The 15,254-nt window shown below is 55.0% G+C and overlaps 1 protein-coding gene across 15 annotated transcripts in view; it reads right to left on the reverse strand.

Moving 5' to 3' along the window:
- Positions 1-5,871: 5,871 nt before the first annotated feature.
- The window catches only part of OBSCN (obscurin, cytoskeletal calmodulin and titin-interacting RhoGEF), a 147,188-nt gene continuing 137,805 nt past the window's right edge, over positions 5,872-15,254 (reverse strand). For 13 of the 15 annotated variants that reach the window (XM_088798862.1, XM_088798859.1, XM_088798865.1 and 10 more), the window contains 19 exons: positions 14,746-14,806; positions 14,202-14,279; positions 13,723-13,895; positions 13,550-13,576; positions 12,850-13,002; positions 12,732-12,777; positions 12,525-12,602; positions 10,197-12,222; positions 9,500-9,580; positions 9,082-9,192; positions 8,754-8,921; positions 8,234-8,356; positions 7,856-8,026; positions 7,539-7,623; positions 7,096-7,335; positions 6,724-6,947; positions 6,516-6,591; positions 6,232-6,381; positions 5,872-6,138 (listed from right to left, as the gene is read on the reverse strand). In XM_088798862.1, coding sequence (XP_088654988.1) covers positions 5,961-6,138; positions 6,232-6,381; positions 6,516-6,591; positions 6,724-6,947; positions 7,096-7,335; positions 7,539-7,623; positions 7,856-8,026; positions 8,234-8,356; positions 8,754-8,921; positions 9,082-9,192; positions 9,500-9,580; positions 10,197-12,222; positions 12,525-12,602; positions 12,732-12,777; positions 12,850-13,002; positions 13,550-13,576; positions 13,723-13,895; positions 14,202-14,279; positions 14,746-14,806 — 4,249 coding nt within the window. In that variant the 3' untranslated portion in view covers positions 5,872-5,960. Of the gene's footprint in view, positions 6,139-6,231; positions 6,382-6,515; positions 6,592-6,723; positions 6,948-7,095; positions 7,336-7,538; positions 7,624-7,855; positions 8,027-8,233; positions 8,357-8,753; positions 8,922-9,081; positions 9,193-9,499; positions 9,581-10,196; positions 12,223-12,524; positions 12,603-12,731; positions 12,778-12,849; positions 13,003-13,549; positions 13,577-13,722; positions 13,896-14,201; positions 14,280-14,745; positions 14,807-15,254 lie in introns of those variants that run through there. The other 2 variants (XM_088798866.1, XR_016021423.1) reach the window with 2 other exon arrangements.

The following is a 15,254-nucleotide window of genomic DNA, read 5'->3' on the forward strand; positions in this document are numbered from 1 at the left end:
CATTTGCCCTCGCAATGGCACCACAGTTAGAAATATCCCCAGAAGAATTCAAAGCATCACAACACTGGTGTAGCGGGCCAGCCGCCACGAGTCGAACGGTTCCTGACAAGGGGAGTGGGAATGAAAAAAGGCACTCACACTTTGATGATGGCGATCGCAGACCCCAGTGTTCCTGGAGACGCTGAGTTTATTCTGTCCCCAGAATTTATACCTTCTGTGGACGTGCAGTTTAACAAGTACAAAAATGCATTACCTAGTTAACAGTGAATCTTTAACTTTAACACAGGAGACACAAAATTTACTGAAACTCCCAAATGTAATTATCTTATCAATAGCCCTGATAGGCATCAGCCTTCTGTTCTGGGAACTGGCCACTCCCACCACATTCCTGAGCAGCATGCAAGCACTCTCCAGATGCAGGCAGAGACAATTGCTTCAGGGGGAGGAAATAGGTTAAGTATAAACTGAGCCATTAAGGCTTTAAAGTTAACTGCAACCATGGCTCCCCACACACTGGCTGGATGACTTCCTTTAGCGATATGAACTGTCTCTAAGATTGACAACACTGTTCAAGCTGAAAGATACTGAAGTTATTAAACGTGCACTTGCATTCAAGTCCTTTGTTGATGGCATCGACTTTTCTAAATACCAACCCTCCAACATGATTGCTATGAATGAAACTGCAGTGTTTATGGGCCAAGGATCTCAAACGACAATTGATCAGAGGGGTGCCTCGTCAATCTACACTCCCTCCACTGGTTACAAAAGTGCACGTGTTACCTGTATTTTGGTAATTCGTCTGGATGGAAAGAAAGCCCCACCTCTAATCATCACTAAGGGCAAGAAAGATAAGGTTGAATGTGTTTCAGGCATTTATGTTCTTGAAACCGATAAAGCCTGGTGCACACAAGCAGTTGTAAGGAAGTGGGTCGATTTAATGCTGCCACTTGTTTTGCGAAGTGGCCAAAGAGGTCTGCTAGTCCGGGATTCAGCCAGCACTCACTGCGCTAAAGACATGAAGAACTTCCTTGTAGCGAGAAGAATAGATCAAATAATGATTCCCACAGGAACGACTGCCTATCTCCAGACGCTTGATATTGCAATTAACAAGCCATTCAAAGGACCATTTGCTCATGGAAATCAATGACTACATTGAAAATAGAATGGGGAGAAATCAGCATGGAAACTCTGTGAAGCCTAGCCTGCAAGAGGTTGTGACTTGGTGAAGAATTCCTGGGATAAAATCACTGACAGCTGTATTGCCAATGCACTACGAGCAGGCTACATGGACAAGTGCTCATTTAAGGAGAGCGCTATTGCTGGACACGAGAGATTGGGGCCAATAGTTCTACAGGACATGGAGTCACAAGAAATTCAAGCAGGAATTCCAGGTTTGGAGAGTTATGACAATGTTCCAGAAGAAGATGACATGACTATTTGAATAAATGTATATTTTTGTACATAAATAAATGTAGATTGTTGTACAGGAAAAAATAAGACATCCCCTGGAAATAAGTCCTAATGAGTCTTTTGGAACAAAAATTAATATAAGACCCGGTCTTATTTTTGGGGAAATAAGGTAAGTGAACTCAGCAAGTCCATGGGATAGGAGATAAACATACAAAGTTAATTGTGTACGTGTATGCTAGCAATGAACATGTTGACACTGAAATTTAAAATACAACATCATTTACAATTACTCAAAAAAATTGACTCTAACAAAATTTGTGATCTCTGTGCTAAATATTACAAAATTCTAATGAAACAAATCAAAGACCTAAATGAATGGAGAGAATGTACCATGTTCATTCAATGGAAGATTGAACATAATAAAAGTGTCAGTTCTGCCCAAATTGATATACAGGTTTAATGCAATTCTTATCAAAATTCCAGGAACATATTTTGTACATAAAGACAAGATTAATCTAAAATTTATATGGAAAGGCAAAGGAACTAGAATAGCTAAACAACTTTGAAAGAGAAGAATAAATTGGGAGGAATGCTACCTGATATTAAGGCTTAGTACGTAGCTAAAATAATCAAGATTATGTGATAGTTGTGGAGAGATTGACACACATGGATCAGTTGTACAGAACAGAGAGCACACAAACAGACCCACACAGATATGTTCAACTAATTTTTGACAAAAGTGCAAAAGCAGTGGAGGAAAAGTGTCTCTCCAACAATTGTTGGAGCAATTGGATATACATCAGCAAAAAACAAAACAAATAAACAAAAAAACAAACAAACAAAGTGCACCATGGAATTAAATATTAAATGTACTACTATAAATATACAACCATGTTTTTTAAAAAGAAATCATAGGAGGAAATCTTCAGGATCTAGGGCTAAGCACAGAGTTCTTAGACTTGACCCCACAAGCACAATCCATAAAGAAAAAGTTGGCAAATTTGACTTCATAAAACTTAAAAACTTTTCAGGGCAACAAAAGTAAATATAAATATTGGACTATATCAAAATTAAAAAAGAAGTTGATAAAAAGAGTTCCATCAAAGGACAAAACCAACAAAGTGAAAAGATATCCTATGGAATGGGGGAAATACTTGTAAATTACATATTTGAGAAGGGGTTAATATCCAGAACAGATAAAGAACTCCTACAACTCAGCGGAAATAACAACAAAAATAACCCAATTAGAAGATGGACAAAGGACTTGAATAGACATTTTTCTAAAGATATACAAAAGACCAACAAATATATGAAAAGATGCTCAACATCATTAATCATTAGGGAAATGCAAATGAAAACCACAGTGAGATAGCACCTCACAACCATCAGGATGGCTACCATTAAAAAAAATAGAAAGTAATAAAAGTTGATGGATGTGGAGAACTAGGAACTGTTATACTCTGTTAGTGAGAATGTAAAATGGTGCAGCCACTATAGAAAACAGTGTGGTAGTTGCTCAAAAAATTAAAAATAAAATTACCATGATATCCAAAAATCCCACGTTTGGATATATACTCAAAAGAATTTAAAGCAGGACCTCAAAGAGATATCTGCACACCTATGTTCAGTGCAGCATTAGTCACAATAGTTTCTTGAAGTGGAAGCATCCCAAATGTCCACTGACAGATGAATGGATAAACAAAATGTGGTCTACACATGCAATGGGGTATTACTCAGCCTGAAAAAGGAAGGCAATTTTCACACATGCCACAACATGGATGAACTTTGGGGACATTATGCTAAATGAAATAAGCCAGACACAAAAAGATACAGTATGATTCCATTTATATGAGGTGCGTAGGGTAGACAAATTCATAGAAACAGAAAGTAGAATGGCAGTTGCCAGGGGCTGGGGAGCAGGAGAAATGGGAAGTTGTTGTTTAATGGGCACAGAGTTTTAGTTTTGCAAGTTGAGAAAGTCCCGGAAATGGCCGGTGGTGATGGTTGCACAGCAATGTGCATATAATGAACAATATTGAACTTTACACTTAAAAGTGGTAAATTTTGTGTTATATGTGTTTTACTACAATTATAAATGCTTTTGAAAATTAAAACTTTTGCTCTTCAAAACTCTGCTAAGAGGATGAAAAGACAGGCACAAAAGGGGGCAAAATATTTGTGAGCCACATATCTGACAAAGGACTAGTATCTAGAACATGTACAGAACTCTCAAAACTTACAGTAAGTGAACAAACAATCCAATTAGAAAATGGGCAAAAGACATGCACAGACATTTCCCCCAGAGGAGATACAGATGGCAACTGGAACTGCAGCGTTTGGCAGCAGGGGCACCCCCGGGCATTTGTCCCAGAGTAACAAAGATGTATGTTCACACAGAGATCTGTGCATGAATGTTTAGAGCAGCTTTATCTGAAATAGCCCAAAACTGAGAATGACCCAAATGCCCTTCAGTGGGTGAATGGCTAGACAAATCGTTGTGCACCCACACCGTGACTATTACACACCGATAAAAAGGCATGACCCACTGACATATGTAACCACATTCATGAATTACCAGAGGAGTATGCTGAGTGAAAAATGCCAATCTCGAAACATTACGTACAGGAGTACTCTATTTATATAACATTCTTAAAGTGACATAAGCATATAAATATGAGACAGATTGTTATTTGCCAGGGTTAAAAAGTGTTAAGGGTGGGAAGGAAGTGGGTGTGGTTGTAAAAAAAAGGGGGGGTGGATGAGGGTAACATGAGGGATCTGCATAATGTTACACATGTTCTGTAGCTTGACTGTGTTACTTGCTCTCCTGCCTTTCATATCATACTAGAGTTTTGCAAAATATCACCATTGGGGATAAGTGGTACCTGGGCTTTCTCTGTATTATTTCTTTCAATTGCATGTGATTTAACAATGATCTCAAAATAAAAGCTTAATAGAAAAATCATGTGATACAACTGTTAAAAAATGCGGTGCATTTGATTTGATCCTTAGAAACAAGTTATCAATAAAATACTCATAACACATAAATGGAGGGACTTTGGGGCTGAGCAGGTTTCTCAGGCAGGGTTCAGTCTGGGAAGAGGGCCACCCAAGTGAGATGGGAGGAGAATCATGGCAGGAATGAGTGATGATGTGGTGTGGACCATGCTACACAGTGTCAGGAGGCCGAGTCCTAAGTCGTGCTGTGAGGAGGAGACTGCGTCATGAGAAGCACTTGCACAGAGCAAAGAGCAGAGCACATAAGGAGAGCTGGGCTTGCAGGAAAGCAAGGCCAGCATCAGCACAGACCCAGGAAAGCAGGTCACTTGAGGATCTGGACGAAGCATTGCCTCTGTGCAGCCCCAGCAAGTGTCTCTCAATGTCAGAGGCAGAGCTCGGCCCAACCTGCAGAATTTGATCTCAACAGGCTTAGACAGGGCATGTCATCCCAGCACACAGCACAGAGGAGGTCACCAAAGAAATGTATCCTCCAAAGACAAGGAGCTGTCTCACCTGGTCCCAGTATACAGAGCCAGGCTTGCTGTGGACATGGCCAGCTGGGGCTGGGCGAGCATGCAATGGAGAGGAAGGAGTGGGCTCAGACACAGGTGCCACAGGGCACCTCCAGGGCTGAGACTGGAGGTGTGCTCACTGTGTCTGAATAGGAGTGGCCAGGGCTACAGGCAGGTGCCCTGTGGAAGGTCTCCTCAGCAGAGAACTCAGAGATAGTTCCTGGGGACAGTGGACTGTCCCCAACGGGGACAGTGTTGGCAGGAGACCATTCCCAACAGCAGCTGGAGTGAGAGTTGGTCGAGATGAAACAAGGCAGCACTCAATGAAACAAGGCAGCACGCGCTCATGCAACCTCAGGACCGATCACTCTTCCCAAACAGGACTTCCCTTGTGAGCATCAGGAACATCCCGCAGGAGCCAGGTGGGGGAGAAGTGACTGTGGCTCAGGCTCCGACACCTTCCCTAGCTCGGAGCCCACCTGTCACCTCCCTCTGGGTGGCCTGGCTGGTCATTCACCAGGCTCCTTCTGCCTCAGATCGAGAAAGGACTGCAGTGACCTTTCCTGGAGGCCTCCAGAGTACCGGGCCAGGAAGGTGACCATGGGGACCAGGCTAATGGCTTTCAATCTATGCACCTCAGAGCTCAGGAGCCCTAGTGGAGATGCCTCAGAAGGTGGCAGGTGGGGTGAGGCCGAGGGACCAACTGCCAGTTTGCCTGGAACAGAGGGGCTTCTGTTTGGAAGTTGGGCACCCCAAGTGAGGCTGTCCTGACTGGCTCCTCCGCTCCATGAGCCAGGAGTGTCACTTTCACCCAGTGCACAGGAAAGGGCAGTTCTATTGCCTGGACAGCTCCCCATCCCCCCCCCCCCCCCACTCCCTGCCCCCATACCCCAGGAAGGTGCAGGGCCCTCGCTTCCCTTCCCAAAACAAAACTGAAACACAAGACGCCTCACGCTGTTCTGGTTTTTATTGGCGTGTCTGTAGATATACTCCCCAGCAGGGCAGCCCTTCACACACACCAGCCGCAAAACCAGGCACTCAGCACACCTGGGCCAGGCTGTGCTTCTTGTACAGCAGCGCCCGCCTCTTCTCACGCTCGCCCACGAAGGCGCGCAGCCGCGTAGTGGGGAAGGTCACGGCCGAGGGCTGGGAGCTAGCTGGGCCCTCCTCAGTCAGCCAAGGGCACTGTAGGCAGCTGGACGCGCACGGCCGACCCCTGGAACATAGGGGGTGTGAGCCCCGCTCTGGGAGCCAGATTGGGTGGCAGGGTGGAAAGGGGAGGGCGGGGCGGAGGACCAGACCACCTTACCAGGGGTGCACGCACAGCGTGCTCTGAAGGAAGGCCACGGCGCCACCGGACAGCCCCGCGTAGCAGCGGCTCAGCAGGATTAGCCCCTTCTGTAGGCCTTTCTGCAGGTCGCGCGTCCCCTCGCTGCTCACCGGGTACTCGCCGCTCAGCCTGCGCGGGTGGGAGTGTTCAGGGGACCCAGATCACCCTCGGGTGGATGGAGGACACAGGGACCTGGGGTCACCCTCATGGATCCCAGCCCGCCCTCCTGCCCCACCCCCATCCCCTGTGCGTGGAGGACTCACATGATGAATGCTGTCACGCCGATGGCCCAGATGTCGGTCTGCGGGACAGCACCCTGGCCCTCCAGGAGCTCCGGGGCTGGGAGTTGGGGGGACACAGGTGAGTGGCTGGGTGTCCGCAGTGGAGGGGGCGGGAGGCAGAACTGGGGGAGAGGCTTGCTCCTGGCCCACCCCTCCCCCAGGTCAAGCCGAGTGTCTGCGCCCAGCGCACCCATGGTCTCCAGGTAGTCCTTGAACCTCTCTGATGGCAGGACTCTCTCCTGGGCGAGGCTCTGGGCGTTGCCCAAGTCGACCACCTTGAGCAGGTTGTACTCGGTGACGATCATGTTTTCGGACCTGAGGTCCAGGTGCAGGATGCGCTGGGCGTGCAGGTACTGGGCGGCGCTCAGCATTTGCCACAGGTAGTCCTTCACCTCGGATTCCGAGTAGGAGGCCCTGGGGTACATGGGGAAGAGCTCACTCTGTCCCGGTCTCCGCTAGGACCCCCCTCCGGCGCAGGCCTGCCGGTGGAGGCAGGGCAGGAGATGAACCACCTGCTCCCGCCCCCTCCACAACCGTGCATCCAGGCCAGGAGGCTCCTCACCGTTCCGCCAGGCAGGGGAGCAGCTCGGGTCCAGAGCACAGCTCCAACACGAGGACCAAGTGCCGGGGGCTGAGATAGGCGGCCTGCAGCTGGGCCAGGTGCGGGTGGCGCAGGCCCTTGAGGGCCTCGTACTCGCGCAGCACGGCCGTCCTGTCCTCGGGGCGGTAGGGGACGATCTTGGCTGCCAGCACGCGCCCGCTGGCCTTCTCCCGGCACTGCCGCACCACGCTGAAGCGGCCCCTGGTGAGAAAGCACAAGCCAGGCTTGTGAGGGTCCCTCCCGCCCCGGCCCTCCAGACCCCTCCCCCCCATGCACTATCCTGCAGCCCCTTCCCGCTCTCAGAGCATCAGGGAGGAACCCTCTGGGAGAAGGAGGGGGCACAGATGCAGGTGAGCAGCGCAGTGAGGGCATGCAGAATCCATGGTTGGAGGCAGCTAGGGCACCTTCGGATCTGGGTCTGGAAGGCGAAGGTCTGTGTGCTGGGGAGTGGCTGGGCAGGCCGTGCAGGGCTGCTCTCCTCCTCAGAGGCTGTGGGAAAGGAAGCCAGTGACTGGGGGGCTCCCTGCAGCCCCAGCTCCCTGCACTTTGTCTCCCATCACCCCTTCCCTGGCACCCTGACAAGGGGCCCCTCTTTGAACCCACACTTAGCCTCTCATTCCTTGGACCTGAACAAACCTCCCCAGTAAGTATATGTTTTGGTGAAGTGGCAGGACAATTCTGGAAGGAACACAGCCACCCGACAGACCCTGCAGAGGCTCACCCAGGTGGCTGGGCCCTCCCAGGAGGACCTGCTCCGAGGGGCTGCTGTAGGGGCCCATGCCCGCCTTGCTGACACACGCAGTCCGAAAGGCGTACGTGCCACCCCTTGAAAGTTTGTTGACCAGGTAGCAGCAATCAAAGATGTCCGAGGCCAGCGTGCTCCAGCTGCCACCTGGCCACACACAGCAGGTGAGGGGCAGCCCCAGTCCTCACCACTCCACAGTTAGGAGGTGGGGGTGGGGTGGAGAGATCCATTCCTGAGGGAGGCTGCCCAGGAATGAAGAAAGGGCCAACACTTCCCCCAACGGTGCTGGGGATGCAGAGGGACCAGGTGCTTCCTGGGTCCACCCAGGAGGCGAGGGCACAGGGGCAGGCCTACCTTCCAGGCTGCACTGCACGATGTAGGTCACGGGGCCATAGGATTCCACGGGCTTCCAGACCAGCAGCACCCCATCGGCATACACTTCCCCGATGTCTGGGCGCGGGGAGGATGAGGGCCGCTCTACAGGGCCCACAGTCAGGGTTCTAAGTTGGGCTCCGAGGGGCCACCCATGCAGGTCTGCCCCTGCCCTTGCTGCCATGCCCTCCCTCCCTTGGTCCCGTTGATTCAGGGGTCCTGTTCCAGTGCTGCCTGGTAGAGGAACCCAGTGCCTCTCTTGGGAGGGGCTTGGTTGGCTGGTGCCCCGCGGCTGGTGCCTGCACAGGAACCACATGGGGTGGCCCTTGCTTGAAGCCCCCACCCACCCCAGAGCAGGTTGGCCACCTGGGAGCTGGCCCCCTCTGGGGATCAGGTCCAAGAGCTAGGCCTGCAGGCCCCATTGGAAATCTCTGGGAGGAGATGATGGCCTGGCGTGATCCCGCTTCCTGTTCCCACTGAGGACCCGGAGAGGCCCACGCACCTGCCTTCCGTAGGACAGCTGTGGTGGCCGCCATGCCCAATGCATTGCGCACGCTGCAAGTGTACATGCCAAGGTCCTCAGCGGTCACCACCAAGATGGTCAGAAGGTGGAAGTTCTTGAGCGTGGAGGAGATGAGGAGGCGGCTGCTGCTCTCCAAGAGGACCCCATCTACGGCAGAACAGAGCAGGCCAGGGGTGGCTCTGAACAACACCCAGGACCCACTCTCTGTCTAGGCTTCAGTTTCTCTCTGTATGTTGAGAGCCATGCCCTCAAGGAGCATCCCCTGCTTTCCTGTCTCCACCTCCCCAGCACCAGGATAGCTCCTTACCTTTATTCCAGGTGGCCTGTACAGCTGGCTGGGCTGACACCTGGCAGGTGAGAGTCACAGACTGGCCCAGAACCACTGTCTCATCAACGAGCTCCCTTAGGAAGGATGGTGCTGGGGAAGGGAGGTGGGGTGATCCTTCAGAGATAACCCCTGGCTTGAGAGCATGACCCAGAAGTAGGAATACTGGAGGGTAGCCCACCTGCGCAGGCTCATCTTCAACCCCAGCACCTCCTTCAGGAAGGCCTCCAGGACTGCTCAGTCCTGACAGCCAGGGAGCCGGAGCTCCCCATCTGGGGAGCCCCTTTGGGTGTGAGCTTTACCCCCCCCCCGCTGGTGTGGGCACTGTGGAGGGGCTCCCCTTCCCCACAGCCAGGTCCCCTGGGTAGCAGGGCGTCCCAGCCCCAGGCAGTGTGCCCACCTTGATCTCTGCTCTTCAGGCCTGACAGCCGGAAGGACGCTAGGCCTGCTTTTTTCCTGGGGGTTCCCTCCTTCTCCGAACCTGCAGGGAAGACAGGGCCATGGGAGGTCATGCCAAGAGGCTGGCTCCTCTAGGCAGCCAGCCGCCTGGCACTGCCATGGGGAGCACGGGAGGATGACTCCAGGGCCACCTGCCACCCACTGCCCGATTCCCATGTGGCAGAAAAGCCTGGATCCCAGGAGGCTTTGCTGGAAATGAGCTAAATCTGCTGTGGAGACCATCTCCTCCCTAGCCTCTCAGCATTGGCCCTTCCTGATAAGGGGCACCTTGGACAGGTAAGGCCAGCAGCTTGTGGGCGCAGGTGCCCAAAGAGGTCTGGCCAAGGTGTAGGGTCAGAGAGGGTCTGGGTCACAAAGGCTAGCTAGCCCTGTTCAATCCTCTTCACAGGAGTGTAACTCCTGAAGCTTCTCCAGGTTCCAACACTAGGTCTTAGATGCACTCGGGGAGGGGTAAGGCTGAGAAGGTGACCTTGGGAACAGAGGGCCCTGTGTGCCTGGGGAATGGCGGTGATGGTAGTGGTTTCCTGCTTTAGGTGGGCTCCTGAGCTGTGGTTCCTGAATGTGAGTGCAAGATGCCCCAAAGTGCAGAGGTGGGACACCTGGCTGAGCCCTGAAGCCTCGGTGGGTGGGGGAGTCACCTTCAGGCCTGCCCCTCAGGAGGCGGGAGATGTGGGCCACCGACGCTCTCACCCTCTGGCGTAGCCCCAGCTCTGCAGGCTCCTCCAGCAGTGCCTGCCTCCTGGGGAAGCGCAGGAGGCCCCTGGAGGGGGGCGACCACTTGCGCTTTCTGCTGCTCCCTGCCTCCCCGAGCAGGGCCTCTATGTCCTCTGGCTCCTCTGTGATCGCCAGACCAGCAGGCAGGCCCAGCATGCCTGGCCAGGGCCATGCGGTCTCTGGGAGCTCAGCCAGCTCCTCCCCGGCCTCCGATGCAGGGGAGGGTGGTGGCTCTGGCTTAGGGACCTTCCTGAAGATCATGAATTCAAAGGGGAGGTATTTGATGTCATACAGGTCTGATAGGTTGAGGTAGGCGGGCTCCACCTCCGATATATCTAGGGACACAGTATCAGCAGCCTCTGCGTCCCCCGATAGGTCCTGGATCTGTACCAGAGACACCTGGGAACCCCCATCGAAGTCTTCCCACAAGGCCAACTCTGGGGAGGCCCTTGGGGGGACCCTGCTGCCCTTGGGCAGGTGCACCACACTGGCCTTGGTGGTTGGGATCTGGGCCTTGGCCTCATCCTGCTCCTCCAATGACTCAGAGGTGGCCCAGGCCATCCTGGCCCACAGGGGCCCCTGTCCCAGCATGCCTCCTGCATCCCCACCGAAGGCAAAGGTGCCATAGCCAGCTACCCCGGCATAGCCCCCTCTGTGCCCCAGGGAGAACTTGCACGAAGTCGCCTGCTCCTGAGGTGGAGGCAGGCTGGGGGCAGACTCAGACGGCCTCTCTGTCTCCTGGACTAGGTCCTCAGTGTCCATGGAGGGACTAGGCTCTGTGCCCGCCAGTGAGGCTGGCCTTGGGGAACTGGGGGGTCCGGGCCTCCTGGGGAGAGGACTGGCCTCCAGCCACCTCTCAGAGCCTGGCTGGGGACTTGCTTGGGCTGGTGACGAGGAAGCCTGGATCTCCCCAGACAGCAACAGATTTGGGGGTGCCAAGAGGGCCTCTGGGCAGTGACCTGGAGGAAAGGAGCCAGGAGCTTGGGGTGCAACAGCCGCAGATGGGGCATAGCCTTCCTGGGGGGCAGGACCCCATTGGGGGTGACAGAAAGAAGCCTGCAGCTTCCCACAGCTGTCCTGGGACAACCCCTCTTGCTCAGCAAAGCCTGGGTCACCACCAGTAGATGGAAATAGTCTCAGCTTCTTCCGGGACTCCTCTGCTCGCTCTGTCTCCATGGCACCTGAGACCTCTCTGGGCTTGCACTCCCCTGTGGCTGCCTGGAGGTCCAAGGGGGTATGGGTGGGACATTGCCCCTCATGGCAAGCCTCTGTGGAGGGGCTGGCTGAACGTGGCTGGTCGAGGTCCAGGGAGCGGCTTCTCCCAGGGCCTCCATGGGAGCTGGTGCCAGGCAGCCAAAGGGCAGTCTCAAAGGAGGGCACTTTGGCCATCAGAGCGGCCTGCTCCTCCCTGGCAGCCTCCTCCTCCAGCACACGATGTTCTAGCAGCGGCTCACGCAGACCTGGCAGGGCGCCCGCAAAGTAGCCACCTTTGAGCAGGTGCCTCCGGCGCACCGGCTGCCGCCTGCTGACTACCGCCAGGCCCCCACGCTCTGGGTCCTCGCCTGCCTGCTGGTAGAACAAGCTGCGGATGACGCTCTGCCGGGGTACGCAGCCCGGGGAGGCTGGCGGCTCTGTGCCCCTGGGCAATGCTGGCGGAGGTGCGGCCTCAACTGGCAGATAGGACTCGGCTTCCTCTGGCAGGCTGGCCGATGGCCGCAGGAAGCCGCGCGGGTGCAGAAGCGGGGAGTGGGTCACTGGGGAGGACGGTAGCGACTTGGCCCGAGCAAAGAGTGCCAGTTCGTTGTCAGAGGAGGAGGAGCTGCTAGACGAGGCACTGGTGTCGCAGCGCAGGTGCCGGGCCACTCCAAGGGATGGGCTGTTGGGCGGGCCCTGGAGCAGCTCTGGGATGGAGCGCATCACCAGGATGGACTTGTAACTCATCAAGGAGCGCTGGAGGTGTGGGGTGTAGGGGGCGTTAGCGGGTGCCCACAGGGGCTCCCCAAGAGATGAAGGGCGTTAAAGCCCCCATCCTCGTCCCGGCACCCCAGGGCCCTGTCCTTGTGTTCCCTCCTGGCTCGAACACTGCAAGTTCCATGCAGTCCCACCCCATCCCCTCAGCTTGGGGAGCACAAACACAGAGGGAAGGACAGCCCCTGCTCTAATCTCCCAGGCCAGATGGCGCACAGCCAGCCCACCCATGGGGTGATGGTGGAGGCAGGGGGTGGAGTGGGGGCGTGGGGGGGTTGGCTCACCTGCCAGCGGCTGCGGGCCAGGAGGAACTTGAGCTGCTTGGTGTTGATGAAGTGAGCCTCCTCTGCCGGCACAGACTTCTGCAGGACCCAGTGAGAAAGCCATGTTGGCGCAGACCCTAGTTGCTCCCTGTGGCAAAACAAGTCCCACCCCTCTTGGTCTCAGTTTCCCTCCCTGTGTGCCAGGCCTACCTGATTCAGCCTACTCACCAGGAACCAGGCGTGGGCAAGGCACTGGGCTGTGCTGGGACGGGCTCTGGTGGGAAAAAAGACAAGCTCAAGCCAGGGGTCAATTGGGAATGGGGTGGGGGAGGACGTATGCACTTACCCTGGGGCCCTCTGCAGGGCGGCCATAATAAAATCCTGGGCATCGTGGCTGAGGTGCATGGCCATTGGGCTGCTCCAGGACACCCGCCCCTCCAACACGTTGAGGAGGGTCGCGCGGTCACTCTCACCGGCAAACGGGGATGAGCAGGTCAGGCTGAAAAGCACAGGGAGGTCTGGTCCTCAGACATGGCCGCCGGTTTCTGGGTCCATGGAGGCAGGTCGCCAGGCCAGGGAGGGCTGGGTCTCATGGGGTAGGTGGGGAGAGCCCTGACTGGGGAGGATCTCAGTGCCACTCACACCCAGCCCTGAGAATCCCAGCAGATCCAAGCTCAGCCTGGAGTGGGGATCTGGGCTTAGACTGAAGTGGGGAGCAGGGCTCCACCTATAGAGGAGATCCAGGCTCAGTCTGTTCTAGCAGTGTCCTCAGGGCAGCAGTAACTGTTATGAGTGGCCCCTGGACAAACAAGCAGACCCTTTGGGGAAATAGTGCTGTGCCACGTGACCCACAGAGCTCCTCTGGGACAATGTGTGTGTGTGAAAAGCACTCGACAGAAACTTATCAGAGCTGGTTGTCCCCAAAAGAGCTGCCCTTTGGGTTTCAGGTCTCTGAGCTGGGGCAAGCCCGTGGTGTGTGTGGCCTCCCATGGACCTGCAGGGTTGGCTTCTGAGGAAGCAGCTGATGGGAACGGGGGTCTACTCACCTGAGGTAGGAGATGACTCCCATGGCCCTGCGGGAACAAAACCAGCAGTGAGTCACCCCAGCCCTGGCCCACAGGTGAGGGGCTCAAGGGGGGGCAGTCAAGAGAGGAGAGGAGGCAGAGAGTGAGTAGGTAGGCTGGCGTGGGGGTGGCATCCCTGGGGGCCCGTCACTCACCAGATGTCAGAGGCCTCGCTCACTGGCATCTGCTCAATGACCTCAGGGGACACAAACTCAGGGGACCCGTACTTGCTGTACTGTGGCTCTCCCAGGGTTATATGTTGGGCAAAGCCGAAGTCACAGATTTTAATGTCTTCCCGAGCAGGATGCACCATCAGGATGTTGGGGGGCTGTTGGGCAGTTGGGGAGTAGGTGAGGCTGTACCCTAAGGAAGTGACTCCTGGGGCTGCCAAGCCTGGGGGGTACTCAGGGCTATCCCAGGGAAATAGGGGGCAGTGGGCTGCCCTGGGAACAGGTTTTGGTACCATTTGGGGACAGCCTCCACTCTATCAACCACACCCCAGAAAGGTAGTGAGCTCCCCATCCCCCAAAGTGAGCAAGTCCTGACAGGGAAGCTGGAAGTGGTGGGCCTGTACCTTCCCAGCCTGCAGGCTCCAAGCTCCCACCTGCCCCTCCCTGGTATGGGGGGCAAGTACCTTTATATCCAGGTGGAGAATGCCATGGCTGTGCAGGTAGTGCAGCCCCTCCACCAGCTGCTGGATGTAGACCTTGACCTGTGGTGGCAAAGGCCTGGCGCTCAGGTGAAGACAGCCAGCCTCAAGCTCCCCATCCGCTTCCCTCCCTGCCCTATTGCCACCTATGTTTCCACTCCCTCCAGACCTGGGATGGTCCATGGGCAGGCTATGTACAAACCCTCCCACTACGTGCCCCAATACCAGGGATTCCTCTGGACCCGAAGGTGGGGAGAGTATGGGTATGTGGAGTGGCCTGAGCAAAGCTGTAATCATGATGTCTCAGGAGCAGATGAGGGCTGGCCCACTGGCCAGGTGTGGGCTGAGAGGGAGAAATGGTGAGAGCCTGGGTCTGGGGGAGCTTTGAGAGCTGACTGGGGTGCTGTGACACCCTGTGAAGCCCTGGGGACCCCAAAAGATCTCTGAGCTGGGGTACACTGTGTGAAGGGGGGCTGTATTTGCTGGGACAAGTCGTCTGGTCAGGGGGTGCATGCAGGCCTGTTGTCACCTCGGCTTCTGTCACCACGCTCTTCTTAAACAGACGGTCCAGTAGCTCCTCTGATGAGCACCTGGGGCTCAGGTCAAGGAAAGCTCTGGGCTCTAGAACCCATCCGGACCCACACCCGAGGGCAAGTTTTATCTTGGGGTGGTGTCTGGGGGTCCTCAGGGTTGAGGAGGGTGGGTGCGACACAGACCCTGAGGAGAAAGGCTGAGGCCACTGGCCAGCAGCAGAATTGGAGTGGAGGCATCCTCTCCCCTCTGCACAGAGTTCCTCCCTCACCCCTCACCCCCCCACCCATCACAGGGCCAGAGGACCGCTGACTCGGGGAGGTGTGGGTGTGGTAAACATACGTGACACCCAGTCACTCGGGTCACTCGCAGTCAGGCAAAGAATGGTGGGGTGAGAATCAGAACAGGCAGGGAAGGGGTGTGACTCTCCTTGGAGCCCCAGCGCTTGAGGCCTTGGGCTGCTACATAAGCAGTCTGACCTCCTGTTGGAGAGGCCACGTGGCACAC

This window comes from Rhinolophus sinicus, chromosome 5 (genome assembly GCF_057876585.1).
Source record: "Rhinolophus sinicus isolate RSI-liver-muscle chromosome 5, RSI-T2T, whole genome shotgun sequence".
In the NCBI taxonomy this organism is placed as follows: Eukaryota; Metazoa; Chordata; class Mammalia; order Chiroptera; family Rhinolophidae; genus Rhinolophus; species Rhinolophus sinicus.